General features: G+C 50.2%; 2 protein-coding genes across 2 annotated transcripts in view; one reads left to right on the top strand and one right to left on the bottom strand.

Moving 5' to 3' along the window:
* Positions 1 to 1,125, top strand: part of LOC135305981 (zinc finger protein 850-like) — a 74,582-nt gene extending 73,457 nt beyond the window's left edge. The window contains 1 exon segment of the mRNA XM_064429556.1: positions 478 to 1,125. Coding sequence (XP_064285626.1) covers positions 478 to 1,125 — 648 coding nt within the window.
* LOC135305560 (zinc finger protein 418-like) overlaps positions 1 to 16,604 on the bottom strand; it is a 409,899-nt gene that overhangs the window by 77,267 nt on the left and 316,028 nt on the right. The window lies entirely within an intron of this gene.

Genomic DNA, 16,604 nt, shown 5'->3' with positions numbered 1-16,604 from the left:
GAATCTTGGTGTTTGGGAGGTTTTTCTGCAGCCTTGGTTGCTGGTGACTTGTAGAGATGGACTTGGGCAGAGGGACCTTCAAACTCAACGTGCTCACCCCTTCTTTTCCCCAAACCAGGATTTCCCATTTCCAACCCCAGGGAGGCTGTGAGGAAGAGCAAGATGCCCTGGGACAATGAGGCAAGTGAGGAGGAAGTCAGTGCTCCTTTCCCCCTCTCTCCTGCTCCATCTCCCAGCTCAGCACAACAGAACCTCGTGGCAGAGGCCGTTTTGAGCGGCTCCACGGTGCAGGAACCCAACGGGGAGGAAAAGCCCCGGAGATGCCGCACGAGGAGGGGCTGCAAACGCAGATCACGGGGATCTGAGGGGGAAAGAGCCAGCCTGGGCTGGGAAGGCGGCTGGAAATGGAGCCAGAGCTCGGAGCTGGTGGTCCATGAGCAGCTCCATGATGAGGAGAAACCCCACAAGTGCTTGGAGTGTGGGAAGAGCTTCACGAGGAGCTCCAGCCTGATTGTGCACCAGAGGAGCCACACTGGGGAACGGCCCTACGAGTGTGATCAGTGCAGGAAGAGGTTTCAGAGCAGCTCCAGTCTCCTCCTGCACCAGCGCACGCACACAGAGGAGAGGCCCTTCCGCTGCCCCGACTGCGGGCAGGGCTTCAGGCGGAACGCCCATCTTGTCAGGCACCAGCTCATCCACACTGGGGAGAGGCCCTACGAGTGTGAGGAATGTGGGAAGAGCTTCAGGGAGAGCTCCACCCTGATCCAGCACCAGAGGACCCACACTGGGGAACGGCCCTATGAGTGTGTGGAGTGTGGGAAGAGATTCGGACATCGCGCCAACCTGATCATGCACCAGAAGATCCACACTGGGGAGAGGCCCTACGAGTGTTCCGAGTGTGGGAAGGGGTTTCGGATCCGCTTCCATCTTTTCCGGCACTATCAGAGTCACACAGAGGAGAGGCCCTTCTGCTGCCCCGACTGCGGGAAGGGATTCAAGCGCAACTCCAACCTCGTCACCCACCGGCGCATCCACACTGGGGAGAGGCCCTACGAGTGTCCCCAGTGTGGGAAGAGCTTTTCCAGGAGCTCTACATTGACCCAACACCAACGGAGGCACTGGTGAGGGAAGCCCTGCGAGTGCCCCGAGTGCGGGAAGAGCTTCGTGTGCTGCTCCAGCTCCATCCCCCACTGCAGGACCCACGCTGGGCACAGCCCTGGTGACCCACATTCCCTGTGATCCTTGTTGGGAACACACCTGGTTGCTTCTCCTTTTGGTTTGGCCTTGATTTTTTTCTGTTCTTCCTCTCTTTGCGCTTCAAAAGCCAAGAGGGATGGATCTGTCACCTCAAAACCACTCAAATCCCACTGAAAACAACTGAATTTTAACCCCTAAAGGCTCAATCCCTCCTCAAATTGCTTGTTCCCTCCTCAAAAAAACTCAATCCCAGGCCAAACTCACTCCATTCCACAGCCACCAGGGTGAGATGGGGTTGGAAAGGGATTGGGAGAAGTGGGATCCCAATTGGGAGCGGTGGGATGGGGATTGTGTGGGGCTGGCTGGGTGGGATGTATTTGACAGCAAATAAAACTTTCAGAGTTACTGATTTCTGTCCCATTCATTTTCAGTCAGTTCTGTTTGCAGAGTGCCGCCTTCTCAGCTGATTAATTTGCTGTAAAAATCCCATTTTTTAAATCATCTAACCCAAACAATCCAAAAACCAATATCCAAATATAGCACTCACCTACAATTAAATTTTAAAAAATAATTGGAATTGTTTTAGAGTACTTAAGGGTGTTATTCAAGTTTAATTGTTTGGTTAAAATGTAGGAGAAATTGTAGTGGTGCTTGGTTTTGTGTTTAGTATGTTTGTAATATGAATTGTTTTACTAAGGCGTGTTAGACTGTATGTTAGTTTTTTTAGATATTTTTAATCTAAAGTATATTAGTTATTGCATTAAAACTTTCAGAAGGTATTTCATAGTATATAATTTGTTTATATTTATTGGTAATATTATAGTAATAGTTATTGTTGTTTTGACTTGAATCATTGGAGTATCATAAGAAAAAATATTTCATTTTTATTATAATTTATTTCATTGTACTTATAGTTTATTGTTTTATAATTTTGTTTTCAGTTGTTGAGAGGAGAGGAAGGAAGTTCAAGCCAGGAACATCTTTTTCCCCAGCTTGTGCAGCCCAAGTCTGGGTGCCATTCAGTCCAGAGCTATGGGATAATATTGTAGTGCCTCCCACACACATTCTGCCTCCAAGAAAAGCTTGGCTTGGCTTCTTAGAGTGAAATAAATAGAAGAGTAATAAAATGGACAGTTAAACTCATCCCTCTTGAATGACTCTCTTGCTTTCCAGTGTCAATCCTGCAAATCATGCTCCCAAGGCTTGGTATGAACAAGTGTCTGAGATTGCTTAAAAATTCTCAGGCAAGGTTCAGTAAAAGCCAGATAGAATATTAAGCAACAGCTCAAGAAAATTCATTGGCAACATTCACATTATTACTTACTGCTTGGTTAAGGAACAACATGGGGAAAAAACAGTCTGAGAATTATGTGTGTGTGTGTGTGTGTGTGTGTGTGTGTGTGTGTGTGTGTGTGTGTGTGTGTTTAGGTGTGTTTGAGAAAGGGACAGAAAGGACAAGGATGAAAAGGAATACGGCCTAAAAGCTTAACAGCACTGGAGCTGAGCAGTGGTTAAACTGGAGCCTCCAGGAGTGGGCTCTTGGCCCAGGATCCATGGCTGCTCAATCATGCTGCCAGTGCAGCAAGCTTGAGAGCGCGCTGGCTCTGCGAGGCCCCACTCAGAGGGAGGTTGCTGCTGGCACCTCTGGGCTCCAGGAGAGCCCCAAGGGCCTCCTTTGGGAGCACTGTTCGTGGGCCACAGGCGAGGGGCCTCAGCCATCAACGCTTCATCGTGGCCGCACCGTGGGTCAGCAGCCTGGCTCTGAGAGTGGGAGAAGGAGGATGTCATGCCTTTGAGGCAGGAAAAGCGGTTTCCAAGGCAGTTCACAGGACACCCCAGGAGCTCGTCTGACAGCACAAGTGCCTGGCAGCGCTCAGTGTCTCTGGGAAGCTCAAGAGGAGCTGGGCCCAGGGGCTGTTCAGCAAGGCCCAGGCCTGACAAGCGTTTCTCAGGTCACCGTGTGGCCGGACAAGGCCGGGGCCATTCACCACCACAATCTGAAGCACGAGGTTTTGATGTAGGGTAAAAAGGCATGGCCCAGTGGAAGTGGGATGTTTCCTCAGGCCTGTGGGAGAATCAAAATGCAGATCCTTGTGCTACTGATTCCATCTCTCCCACTTTTCTGAGTTCTTGGTGGCAAGGTCATTTAGGTCACACAGCTCTCTGAAGCTTTCTGCACAATGAATTAAAGTGAGATTACACATCCCAAATCGTGTTCTGTTACAGTTTAACTGATTGATTTAAGGAATTTCTGGAGCAGAAAACTTGCTTCCTCAGATATTTACTGTGTGTGGCACCAAGCACAGAGGAGAGATTTAATGTCAAAGGCATGGCCCAGGCAATGCTCTTTTGACATGTTCTGCCCTGAGCTTTCCTGAGGAAGATCTAAAAGGTTCGATGTCACTAGCACAAGCTCCTGCAGTGGCTGCTGGCCAGCAGAGCAGGGCTGGCAGCTGGGCAACAAGTGCTGCCACAAGCAGCAGCTCAGCCAGGGCAGCAAATCAAGAGCTGGGAAGGAGCTGATCTGAAGGCCAAACCTCCTTAGCTCCTAAAAGAGCTGGAATAGTTCCTCATTCCAATGAGGGGCAGTGTTGGACACAGCTCTGTGTGAGCACTGGACACAAGTTGCTCCCACTGAGTGCTGTGATGGTTTCTGCAGGAGCTCTGGGCTCCTGTGTGTGATGGACACAATGAGGAGAGAAGAAGCCAAGTGCACTGACACACCTTTGCCTTGAGCATGACCCGGCCTGGACCAAACACACTGCAAGGTTTCCCCTTTGGCCCATGTCTCGAAATGTTAGGTCAGCTGTTGGACGACTCAGGTTGGTTTGGTGTCAAGGAATTCCCCTCAGAAATACTGGGTTTGTCTTCCTCTGTGCCTTCCCCTCAGCAGCCTTGGGGCTGCTCCTGTGTGAAGCCATGGGTCTCACACAGTTTGGGAGAACTTAATACAGGACACTCTGCAATGAGTTGTCTCCTCTAAAGTGTTCCAACAATCCCCTTCCAGTAACAGGAAATTAATACTAATAGATGAAAGTGGAAAAAAATTGCAATGGTTTATTAACAAGCGGAATGGCTGAAAAGCAAGCAAAAAGGCCAGTGAGTTCTAGATATCAAACTGCCAGACCTCACCGTCCCCCTGCTGGGACAAAAACCCAGAATGCCGGAGGAAAATCCCCCCAGGACACGCGTTACAAGGTGGTGCTGGGTTCTCCCTCGGGAAGAACAGGAGTTGTCACGGAGCAGCTCCAGCAGCAAATGAAAGCTCCATGCTTGTCCAGCGTCGACTTTCTCCCAGAGGCAGAGCTCTGTGGAGCGGTCACGGCAGGTGAAGCAGCTGGGCTGGAGCCCCTTGGTGTCTTTTCTCCCCGGCGTGGCTCAGCTCACGCTCTCGGGCTGGAAGCGGGGCTGCTCCACTCCTGCTGGCACCATGTCCCTGGGCTTGGGACAGTTTTCTGCCAGGAGAGCCCAGCATGCTGTTACACAGATCTCTCATAAAGGCCCAAACCAACTCCAAACACTCTGCCTACAGCAGCGTTTCACAAAGGACTGCAGAAATCCAGGACAGCTGCAAGTGAGTGTCAGACGGCTTTTGTCTTGTTCTTGCCAGCAGAATTCTTGATGAACTGATGCAATTTTATTCAGATGTAACACAGGAGCTGTGTTTTTTTATTGAAATATTTCATGATGAGTAACAAGCCTTGGGAGCATGAGGTACAGGTCTGACGTGTGAAAGCATGAGCATATCCTCCAAAGTGACCAGTTTAATTGTCCATTTTATTACCCTTGTATTCATTCCACACTAATAAGCAAACTCAAGCTTTGCTTGGATATAAAAGAGGCACGGCATACCCTACGGTCTCTTGCAGGGTCACCAGGGCTGGCAGTGACAAAGCAGGCCGTCTGCTTCATTGGGAATCACTACAGATCTGCATCACAATGTGTTTTTAAGTAGCATGGTATTATTAAGATCTCCTTTTCTGCACGAGATACAAAAAGGAGGTTCTGAAATGATTTCCATGCAAGCAGGCAGTAAAGAACTGACCCAGCTATCCTAACAAAGCTTTGGCTTTGGCAATTGCACTCTTCCCATTCATCTTTGACACAGACACTCCAGGTTTTCCCCACACCCCTGCAAGGCTGGCAATCCCTGTTTCCCGTTTACTGTTCTTCCCTAGAGCAAGTACAGTGGCTGCTTTGAAACTAAAAGCCCTGAGATCTGGGCATCTTGAAGGAGCATGAAATGCTAATTAAGTGTTCCCATTGGTAATACCCAGGTCTGCACTTCCCAGAGCTCTGAAGCAGCAGCAGGAGGACCATGCATCATTCCTGTTGGTGGATGTTCATGTTTCTGGTGTGCAAGAGCAATGGCTTTGAGGAGGGACAAAAATGCCCCTATCCAAACAGTGATTGTGCAAGGGTATGTGAAGTTTCACTGCCTTTTTTAGGATAGTTTAGAAAGATCTAAGGATCTAAGAGATCCATAGTGTGGCATGGAGCAGGCCCCTAATTTTGTCTCCAGAGAAATCCCCAAAGGACACATCTGCTCTGCTGGTGATGGCAACCCCATAAGCTCGTGGGCTTGTTTTCCCTGCAACATGCCACCCTGCCTGGGCTTTACTAGGCCAGGACTAGACCCATAGCTATGCCAACACATGCAGCCACGTGACACAGAGTCAGACAGAGTTTTCCTTCAGAAAACTCAATTAACACATTCACATGCAGTTTCTTCTAGAACATCAGAAGCTGGCAGCCATGAGGACTTTGCTGTCAAAAGGTTACAGTTTGCACTGGGCCCAGAAGTATTTTTCCCTAAGGCAAAACAAATTGAAATGTGAAGTTTAAATCTTCAAATGACTATGAAAGGAAACTGTAGAATAATTTCTGGAAAGGCAGCATTGTCAATGATCATGCAGCCCACCAAGAGCTGGAGCGGAATCCAGAATTGCTTGTTCCAGCTATGTAGGAATTCATTACCCTGGCAAGCACTGGTCCATGGGAACAAATGATCCCATAGCCCTGGGCAGAATGGCACCCAGGCTGGAGTGGCAATAGATTTGACGAACCCTTGTCACTTGTTATTGGCCTCACAGCCCACTCATCCCTTGGCAAGCAAGTTGCAAAAGACACTGTTGGACTGCTGTCCTGGGTAAATCTACATACAGACAACTATTCCAAAGCAGGGCATCTTTTCCCAGTGAAATACACATCCTCTTCTTACCTATGAAATTGTGCCTGAAGTCACCTGTGATCCAGACCTCTGTGAGATTGCAAAGGAGCAAAGCTTTGGCATTTGGGCACACTTCTCTTGGTTTCTTTGCTCAGGCCTTCTGAGAGCACACAACATATCCAGGTAGAAATCTTTTGACTATACAGGATCTTTTGGTTCCACTGTCCCCCAAACATGTCAATGTGTGGCCCTGTTGTAATGCCAAGTAACAAAGAGCAGCACTAATGACAGAAAGAAAATGTGGCAAAAGAGGAAGAGGAGATGTGCAGTGAGGAAAGGATGGGTGAGACACTGGCACATCAAGCAAGCTGCACTCCCGTAATCTCTAGGCTGGCAGGTCCTGGTCTCACATTCTCCTTTCGGTTTATTTAATTATTTTTTTTAAATAACGAAAATAAAATATATAGAATTAAAAATATGTCATCAAAATTGAAAGATACAATCAAAACCTTTATTCAAAACGACATCTAAATATCAGAATATATATCCATATCTAACTATGAAGCCTAACACATAAATCCTATTCTTGTGACACTCTTCAGACAGGCAGCAGCTTCTTCCTGACCTTGGAGGAATTAGAGCTCTTCTGGATGGGAGACAAAGACTTTGTGGGTAAGAGAACATTGGAAGTGTCCAGAGAAAACTGCTTGGTAAGGCTGTAGGCAGTCAGATCTGCAAAGGGGAGACACAAAATGCAACAGAGCCAGCAATACAAAAGAAAATCATCTGAAGCTCCATATTTCATGGGACAGACTTCCTGGAAACTTCTAAATAGCAGCATATGGAAACATGCTCTTGCTGGCAGACACTTGGAGTAGGCCATAGGAAAAACCCTGCCCCACTTCCACAGAGCTACCGCAGGAACAGCCTGGCCTCTGGGCTGCCCTGGGACAGCAGGGAGCCCCGAGCCCTGTGCTCTCCAGCAATGGCTCAGCTGCACATGCACCCTCCTGCTCCTCTCCCTGCCCCACAGCTGAGCAGCCCTCCAGCTCCATGGGGCACTGGCAGCAGCACAGCTCATTGCAGGGCCACATGCAGGGCACAGCTGTTCCCTGGCAATGTGCACAGCCTGGCTGGGCTGCCACAAGACCCTTCCTCCCAGCAGAGAGCGGCCCAGCTCCCCCCTCACCTCTGTGTGAGGCTGAGCCATGTTCACCTTGTCCTCAGTCTGGAGTTGCTTCAGGCCCCCCATGTCATGACTAAGAAGGGAGTGGAGAGAGCAGGGGCAGATGCAAACCCTTCCTTAGGCACCCACAGCTCTTCTGGGCAACTTGTTCCCAGTGCCTCAACAGCCTCATGTAGAGAATTTCTTCTTAGAAAATTGCAAAGAGGATAAAAATGCTTCTGTAAATCCATCAGCAACAAAAGGAGGGCTAAGGAGAATCTCTGTCTTTTCCTGGATGTGGGTGGAAACACAGAACAAACGATGAGGAAAAGACTGAAGACCTTAGTGCACTCTTCCCTGGGTACAAACTGTCAGGATGGCCAGGCCCAGGGAGGGGTGGAATTCAATGGAATTAAATCCAGCTGGTGCCTGGTCACAGGTGGTGTTCCCCAGGGCTCAGCACTGGGACCAGTTGTGTTTCTCATCTTTGCCAACGATGGGAAAGAGAGGATCAAGGGCACCGCAGGCAGTTTACAGACGATGCCAAGCTGGGTGGGAGTGCTGATCTGCCAGAGGGATCTGGACAGGCTGGATCATGGGCTGAGGCCACTTGCGTGAGGTTCAACAAGGTGAAGTGCCCGTCCTCCACTGGAGCCACAGCACCCCCATGGATGGCTGCAGGCTGGGGGCAGAGTGGCTGGGAAGCCACCCAGCAGAAGAGCACCTGGGGGTGCTGGTTGGCAGTGGCTGAGAGCCAGGGTGCCCAGGTGGCCAAGAATGCCAATAGCATCCCGTCCTGGGATAGGCTTTAGGGGTGGCCTTGGCAGTGTCAGCAGTCTCAGATTATGGGAAGGACTCTATGATCTTAAAGGTCTTTTCCAATGGAAAAAGTTCTCAATTCTAAACCTCCATTTGTGCTTTTGAAGGATGCAGTCCCAAATAGACCTGCATTTGTGTTTTTAAGGAATTTAGCATTGACCTCATCTTGAAAGTAATAGGAATCAGGCTTTAAATGTTCTCAAAGCACTTTTATTCCTTGATCTTAAGCTGTGTGTTTGAATTGAGGTGCTTTTGTACAGGAAGGTTGGACCATGGGATAAATACAGGCAATTTAGCTGCAATGGCACTTGTTTCATCTGCTTTTCTGCTTCCTTTTCCCATGGGTGGCAGATTTGGGAGTATTTTCTTGTGCATTGACTTCAGGCTCAGACTTGCTCATGGATGTGCTGTAAAATCTTATCTACCCCTTAGTGAAAAATGCTTGCAAACTGGTGGGAATTGCTAGAGACAAGAATTACAAACCGGTCCCCAGTATGATTAGCCCAGTGTCCCTGCTTAAATCAGGTATGCTTGTATTAAAAAGGAGCAAACTATTCTAACTCTCCTGCCCACTCCACTTTAAAAAAAATTTTTTGTACCTCTTGGGGCAAGTCCTGTGTGCCATTCCAAGTCTGTTATCAAATGTGTGAAGTGATGCTGCTGCTGTAGCAGCAGCCTGAGTTGAGTGGGAGCAACTCCAAAGCACTGGGCTCTACAGCAGTGGGCGTGGTGAGAGGCTTGCCTCTGCTGCCATGGGGAGAGCAGCTGCTGGGGCTTCCCCCTTCTGCCAACAGCAGTCTGCCTCCAACACGTGGACTGTATGGCCACGATTTTGCCAGAAAGTGGGAAATGCATAGTTTGAATGTATTTTGATGTTGTCTGACATCACCTGACTGGAGCGGTTTGGTGGGCAGGATGCCCTGTGGGCAGGGCCATGGCAGGGATCAGTGGCTGGCACTGGCAGTGTTATTTTCCCAGGCAGGCTCCTGACACAGCTGTGGGGGAAGGCAGCAGCAGCTGTATCAGCCCAGCGAGCAGCAGCACATGGAGGACACCCTCATTTTCAAAGAGCCCATCACCCCCTTTGCTCTCCCATGGCAGCACAAGATGATTCCAGCAGGTGAAGGGCTGCCGCAGCCTGGAGACTCCTTCAGCCAGCACTTGTTGCAATCTCCTTGCTGCAGCTGTCCTGGAGGATGTTGGCTGCAGAGGTGGTGCCAATGCCCAGGAATGCTGCTCGGCTCAGGGGCAGGGTGTGTACAAAGCTGCCTTCAAAGCACTGATCACCAGACCCCGGAGCCGCTGGCAAGGGCAGCAGCTCATCTTCATTCTGTGCAGGAGAGAGGCCAGCCTTGGAGCCTGGCCCTGGGGACAGGGAAACGCTCTGAGTATAGGTTTGAATTTTCAGAGACAGTCCAAATGAGAATTGTTTTGAGGCAGGTGTTGCAATGTTGGGTTTGGGTGTGTCTGCAGGAAAGCAAGCAGGAATAAACCCCTGCCACAATGAGGGAGAACTTTGCATGGCCAGTTTACACCCTACAGATACACTGATGATATGGGCCCACTGAACACTGGGGGCATCTGATGCAGAGTGCAAAGCTTCTTTGAATAGACAGGAGACATGAGACTTGAAGAAATAATGTTTCAGATGCAGAAAAAGGGATCAGAACCACTGGTCCCATGGCTCAGGCTTAGTTTTGCCAAATCAAGCAGGATTAGTTTTATCCACTTTTTTCAGAATAACCTGCCCTGTGCTATTCCCATCATGAAAAGTTTGAATTGTCAGGAACTGCCAAGATCAGAAATGTTTTGAGGCAGATCATATTTATGTTGGGTTTGGGTGTTTATGCAAAAAAGCAAGCAGGGAATAAACCCCTAGAACAATGAAGCAGAGCAAAAGTGGAATATTTGGATGGTCAATTTGTTCTCTAAAGCTATCGGCCAGCTGAATTCTGGGGTCATCTACTGGGGAGTGCAAAGCTGCTTTTACTTCCACGGCCCGGTGCCATTCTTTGTGTCCCAGCACTTTGTTTGATGTGAAGAGAAATTAAGCAATTCCCACACCAACCAGCTGCAACCCAGATCTGAGTGGGAATTACAGAAATAAATTACAGAAATGAATTTACAGAAATAAAGGACTTGAAAAGTAGCTTTGGAGAGGGTTTACTTCCTAGACAGTGTGAAAGCCTCAGGCCTGGCCAGGCTGGGCTCAGGGCTGGCTGCCCTTGGGAAGGGAAGGGGATGGAGTTGGGGTGGGGTTTTGCAGCCATGGAAATGAGAGAACCACGGGCTATTGCATCACAAAGGGGCAGCCCCATGGGCTGTTGTGTCACAAAGGGGCAGCCCCACGCTGGGGCTGTGAAGGCTGTGCAGGTTGTGGTTGGCACGGCCGCAGCGGCAGCAGACGCGTCTGGCTCTGCCTCTCTGTGCCGAGCGCTGGCGATCGGAGTCACCCGGCCTTGTTCTGAGGCTGGGCACCAAGCTCCTGTCGCTGTCAGCTCTGAGAGTGTTCCCAGAGTCAAACCCAGATCCTTCTGCCAGGCAGAAGCACGGGTTTGAAGATGGACTTTAGTGGAAAAGGAAAAACCTCTGAAGGAAAAGGTGAGGATAGGAAGGAGCTGAAAGGCTGAAGCCAAATGGAAAACAAACCCAACCATATTTCAGGGAAAACTGTTCCGTGGTGGTCAGTGCTGGCTCTGTGTCAGAGTAGGTGGCTGACAGCTACAGAGGATCCTGCAAGGGCTCCCATGGAATCACAACATTCTGTCATTAGTTTACTCTGCTTTCTCCTGTTTGACAGTAGCCAAATCAGTCATACTGTCAGCCAGGACAGGGACTGTGGCCACAGCTGCCCACAAACTGGCCATGAGATGCAAGTCCTGTTGCTTTCTTTACCATCAATGTTGGGTCTCAGTACAGAAAAATTTCCTGTTCTTCCTCTGCTTGCTGATGGGGTCCCACCCAGGGGATGGTATTACGGTGGTACAGAAACAACAATAAGGCCTGCCTGCTTGCTGAGAGGTCTTTGTGGTTTTCAGAAATAGCAGTCACAGCTGTGTGGGTCTTTCCTAGGGATTCCCAGAAGGCCAGCCTCAAGAAGGAATTTTTTTCCCCTCTTATGTTTGGAGCCTTCCACCCTTCCCTTCACACTTGCTAACTCAATACTGTTGAGAGGAATGTAACACAGACTAGTTTCATGAAAAAGAAAACCAAAGAAATTTTCCCAATAATTAAAATTTATTCCCATCGAGTGCCATACCTATTAGATGTGTTGATGATAAAAGTGATTAACTTCACATAACTCACTTCTTCCCTTGAGAGCATGGCTCAGCCTCACACAGAGGTGAGGGGGGAGCTGGGCCGCTCTCTGCTGGGAGGAAGGGTCTTGTGGCAGCCCAGCCAGGCTGTGCACATTGCCAGGGAACAGCTGTGCCCTGCATGTGGCCCTGCAATGAGCTGTGCTGCTGCCAGTGCCCCGTGCAGCTGGAGGGCTGCTCAGCTGTGGGGCAGGGAGAGGAGCAGGAGGGTGCATGTGCAGCTGAGCCATTGCTGGAGAGCACGGGGCTCGGGGCTCCCTGCTGTCCCGGGGCAGCCCAGAGGCCAGGCTGTTCCTGGGGTGCCTCTGTGAAAGTGGGGCAGGGTTTTCCCCTGCGCTGTCTCCAGTGTCTTCCCGTAGGACCATGCTTCCCTGTCCAGCTCTTTAGAAGTTTCCAGGAAATGTGTCCCATGAAATATGGAGCTTCAGATGTTTTAGGTTTGCATTGTGGCCTCTGTTACATTTTGTGTGTCCACTTTGCAGGCCTGACTGGCTACCCTCTCGCCAAGAGGTTTTCTCTGGCAAATCCCTCTATGCTCCTTCCCTCCAAGCCATTGCCTCCCATCCAGAAGAGCTCTCCTTCTACCACACCAAGTCAGACACGCAGTGGAGAGCAGGAGAATGGGAAAAATGGCAGTGGCTGTGACGAGCACCGGGCAAAAATAGAGGAGCTCAGTTCAGAGAGAAAAGGCCATAAGGTAAAGAGACCAAGCTAATCCTGTGTGATAAATTTTCAATTTCTTTGCTGTAGGTAGAACTCTGAGATGTTTTTGCTGACAGGAAGTGACCCTTTCACTGAAGTTTGAACAGGTCCCGATTTGGATCCTTAGCTGGGCCAGACATGATGGGATATGAAGGAAAGGTGCTTATGCACCTGCTGCCTCCACCCCGCTTCCTGGCCATGGCATGGGGGCTCTGGAGGAACTTGGGCAGGCAGAGACCTTGCAGAGAGCAGCAGGGCAAGGAGCTCTGCTGGACTTCCTAAATGCCAGTGAGCCTGAGATGATGGATGTGTGGGAGCTGGAGAGCAGCGAGCATCCCGAGAGCTCAGCAACAGCATCTGGGCTCAAAGGCTGCTGGGGAAGTGTAGGAGGGAAGGGCAGCAGCAGCAGAAGAGAGGGGCTTGAGAAAAGCAGGTTTTGTCATCCTGCAGAATGGCTTTGTGGGGATGTGCTGGAGATCAAGAGCGGCTGTAAGGTGCCTTAGGGTCAGAGAGAACCGTGATCTAAACACACTCCAATACCATCCACAAGGCCAGTGGAGGCAGTGGCAGCCCAGAACACCTTGATGTCACACCTGTGGATGCCAGCTGGGAATGTAGCCATACTTGCAGAGAAGTCACCACAAGGGAAGGGGTGGCAAATCTGGGGCATGGTCTCTCCCTCACCACCTCCCTTTCCATTCCCCATCCTTGGCCAACCGCACCATCAGTTTGACTATTCCTGCCAGGTCCCAGCTGAGGGCATATCTAGATGTCTTGAGGCATGAAGGGGGGCAAGGCTGGATGCTTGATCTGAGCCCTGTGTTCTACTCTTTCCAGGCTGCCTTGCTGCATTCCATTGGTGGGGATATGAAGAAGGGGTCACTGGGACTGCCTTTGGTCCCCCCAATAGGCAAGGCAGGAAGTCCCCCTGTGGGCAGTGCTGCGGGGTCCCTGCCAAGCTCCCCCCAGCTGGATTCCCAGGATTCCAGGGAGATGAGGTAAGCCAAGGTGTCTGCTGCTCCAGTGTGCTGTTCACCTCCCTCCTCCCATCTCGTGTGATTATTTTGCACAGTCAGCTGTCCCCAGTGTTTATGCAAACATCTGTGTTTTCACCATTTTGCACACCTATAATGACGTAGCACAATGTCATACCCAAGGGCGTTCGATCTGATCCTTCTTCTTGAAAAAACAAGGAGTTGTAATATTCTAAGGAGCCAGCAGTGGTCTGACCACATGTAGAACAAGGCTGTCACCAGGGTAATGCAGGAGCAGGCAAAGTCAAGCTTTGGCAGCAGTACAAAAGTAGCTGCCCTCCATACAGACTCGTGTCTCAGCTCAGCAGCTCTTGCTGCTTCAGAGAGGCTCTAGGAACCACTTGGCTCCAAAAGGAGAGGCAGCAGACTTGGGGAGTTTTGATGCCAGTTGAAGAATGACTGCTGTGTTTCAGCCAGAGCTTGGCCAGCTCTGTGTGACTCCAGAAACAGAAAGCCCAAGGACAGTTAATCAGCTTGGCATCTTGTTGGGTTTATGTGTTGCATTCCCCCCTTCATCACAGTGACCATGCTAATAACTTTGCCTCCTTTCATGGTACGCCCTTTCCCTCCCTTCTCTTTCTACCTCCTCATATGTTCTTTTGTCCTCTATTTTCTCCAGGCCAAGACCCAGCAGCAGAAGCAAAGAGAACAGCTCTGAAGATGCAGGTAGGTAGAGGGCATGCCTGTCCTAAAATGACCATTGTAGTCTTGCCTCAGAGGTGACATTTGGAGAGCTTGGTTAAAACCCATTCTTTTGAAAATTTCATTAAATTAATTTCAATTCCTTGATGGGTTCAGTGGAGTCTCCCAGAGTCCAGTCCCTGCGAGTGTGCTCTGGTGGTGCAGTGAAAATTCCTCCATTTTGCAGGCAAGAATAGGTTCAATTCTTCCAAGTCTTTCCGGCCATGTCCCTCTTCACTGCTTCCCTCCAAGCCATTGCCTCCCATCCGGAAGAGCTCTCCTTCTCCTAACACAAATGAAATGTACAGGATGGAGAAAGAGAACAACAAAAATGGCACTGGCTGTGATGATGGGTGTAGAAAAAACCAGGAGCTGAGTTCAGAAGGAAAAAGTTATAAGGTAAGGAGACCAAGCTAAGACCTGTGCAGAAGATTTCCAGTTTATTTGCTGTAGGCTGAGCTTGGAGACCTTTTCTTGTGGTGTGAGCCCAGGGAAGCAGCTGAGTCGAGGAAGAGCTCAGCTGGACACTGCACTTCAGGCTGGCATTGGGTGTGTGGTGGAGACTTCACATCCTCAGTGTGGATCAATAGCAGGAGAGGTCTTTGAATGGTTTCTGGGCTCTGTTGTGGTTCCTCCTCTGTCTTATGGCTGAGAAAACACCAACAAGCAGTCAGAGCAGCTAAAGCTGTCTAATCTGGAAAAGCTATCCTTCTAGATTTAGTAAACTATAGGTATCTGTGAACCATCTCTATGTCTTGGTGATGTTTTCTGCCTTCTCTGTCTGGTTGGGAAGCAAAAAGGTGTTTGTTGGAGCAGGCAGTCCTGCAAAGTCAGTTCCAGGTTATCTCAGCTTCAGAGGTGGTGAGAGCCAGACATCCTCTGCTGCTGTTTCCAGACTTATCAGCTTCTGGGCGGCTGTGTGCTCTGGCACGGCTTTGTCCAGAGGGAAGGGATGGGAGGTGGCCATGGGGAGAGCAGCCCCGAGCCCAGGCACACGATTGCCTTGGCAGCAGGGCCAGGAGCTGCAGTTGTTCTGGGTTTGCTGTGGGGTGCAGGAGGAGGCAGATGAACAACAGCTTTGGTAGACAAAATATCCAATCCAAGGCTTGGGTATTGATTTCAGCCTGGCTGAGAAAGGGCCCCATGTATCCCTGACAGGACCTGACCCTCTCATTGAAGTTTGAACAGGTCCTGAGTTGGCTCCTTAGCTGGGCCAGAAATGATGGGTTAAGAAGGAAGGGTGTGCATCTGCCCCTGCTGCCTCCACCCCCCTTCCTGGCCATGGCATGGGGGCTCAGGAAGAACTTGGGCAGGCAGATAATTTCCAGAGAGCAGCAGGGCAAGGAGCTCTGCTGGACTTCCTAAATGCCAGTGAGCCTGAGATGATGGATGTCTGGGAGCAGGAGAGCAGCGAGCATCCCGAGAGCTCAGCAGCAGCATCTGGGCTCAAAGGCTGCTGGGGAAGTGTAGGAGGGAAGGGCAGCAGCAGCAGAAGAGAGGGGCTTGAGAAAAGCAGGTTTTGTCATCCTGCAGAATGGCTTTGTGGGGATGTGCTGTGGATCAATACTGGCTGTTGGGTGCCTTAGGGTCAGAGAGAGAACAGTGATCTAAACCCATTCCCATGCCATCCAGAAGGCCAGTGGAGGCAGTGGCACCCCAGGATATCTTGATGTCAAACTTGTGGATGCCAGCTGGGAATGTAGCCACACTTGCAGAGAAATGAGCATGAAGGGAGAGGGGGCAAATCTGGGGCATGGTCTCTCCCTCACCACCTCCCTTTCCTTGGTCAACTTTCCCTGTCCTAGGCCAAGCTGCTCCATAGGTTTGACTATTCCTGCCAGATCCAAATCAATTGCACAGCTAGATGTCTTGAGGCATGAAGGGGGGCAAGGCTGGATGCTTGATCTGAGCCCTGTGTTCTACTCTTTCCAGGCTGCCTTGCTGCATTCCATTGGTGGGGATATGAAGAAGGGGTCACTGGGACTGCCTTTGGTCCCCCCAATAGGCAAGGCAGGAAGTCCCCCTGTGGGCAGTGCTGCGGGGTCCCTGCCAAGCTCTCCCCAGCTGGATTCCCAGGATTCCAGGGAGATGAGGTAAGCCAAGGTGTCTGCTGCTCCAGTGTGCTGTTCACCTCACTCCTCCCATCTCGTGTGATTATTTTGCACAGTCAGCTGTCCCGTGTATGTATGCAAACATCTGTGTTTTCACCATCTTGCCCATCTGTGATGATCCAGCACAATGTCAATCCCAACACCAATGCCCCAAGAGCAGGGGCTGTGGTGGGGAAGAGGAGGAAGGGCTTAAAAGCTCCTCAAGATGCGTCCAGGGCTGGACTTGGCTATTGATTGCCTCTGCAGTGGTTGTGATGTCATTTGGTAGTTGTACTGCATGGGTCTGGATCCTGAAGATCCTTGAATGCTGTGATCCTTGACTGTCAACTTCTGCAAACAGGAGAATATGTTTGGGCAAATATTGGCTCCTAGAGAGGTGTCTGCAACTTCAGGTGCTGCTGCTGTAAT

The sequence above is a fragment of the Passer domesticus genome, chromosome 8, assembly GCF_036417665.1.
Source record: "Passer domesticus isolate bPasDom1 chromosome 8, bPasDom1.hap1, whole genome shotgun sequence".
In the NCBI taxonomy this organism is placed as follows: domain Eukaryota; kingdom Metazoa; phylum Chordata; class Aves; order Passeriformes; family Passeridae; genus Passer; species Passer domesticus.
This window is presented reverse-complemented; position numbering and strand designations above follow the sequence as displayed.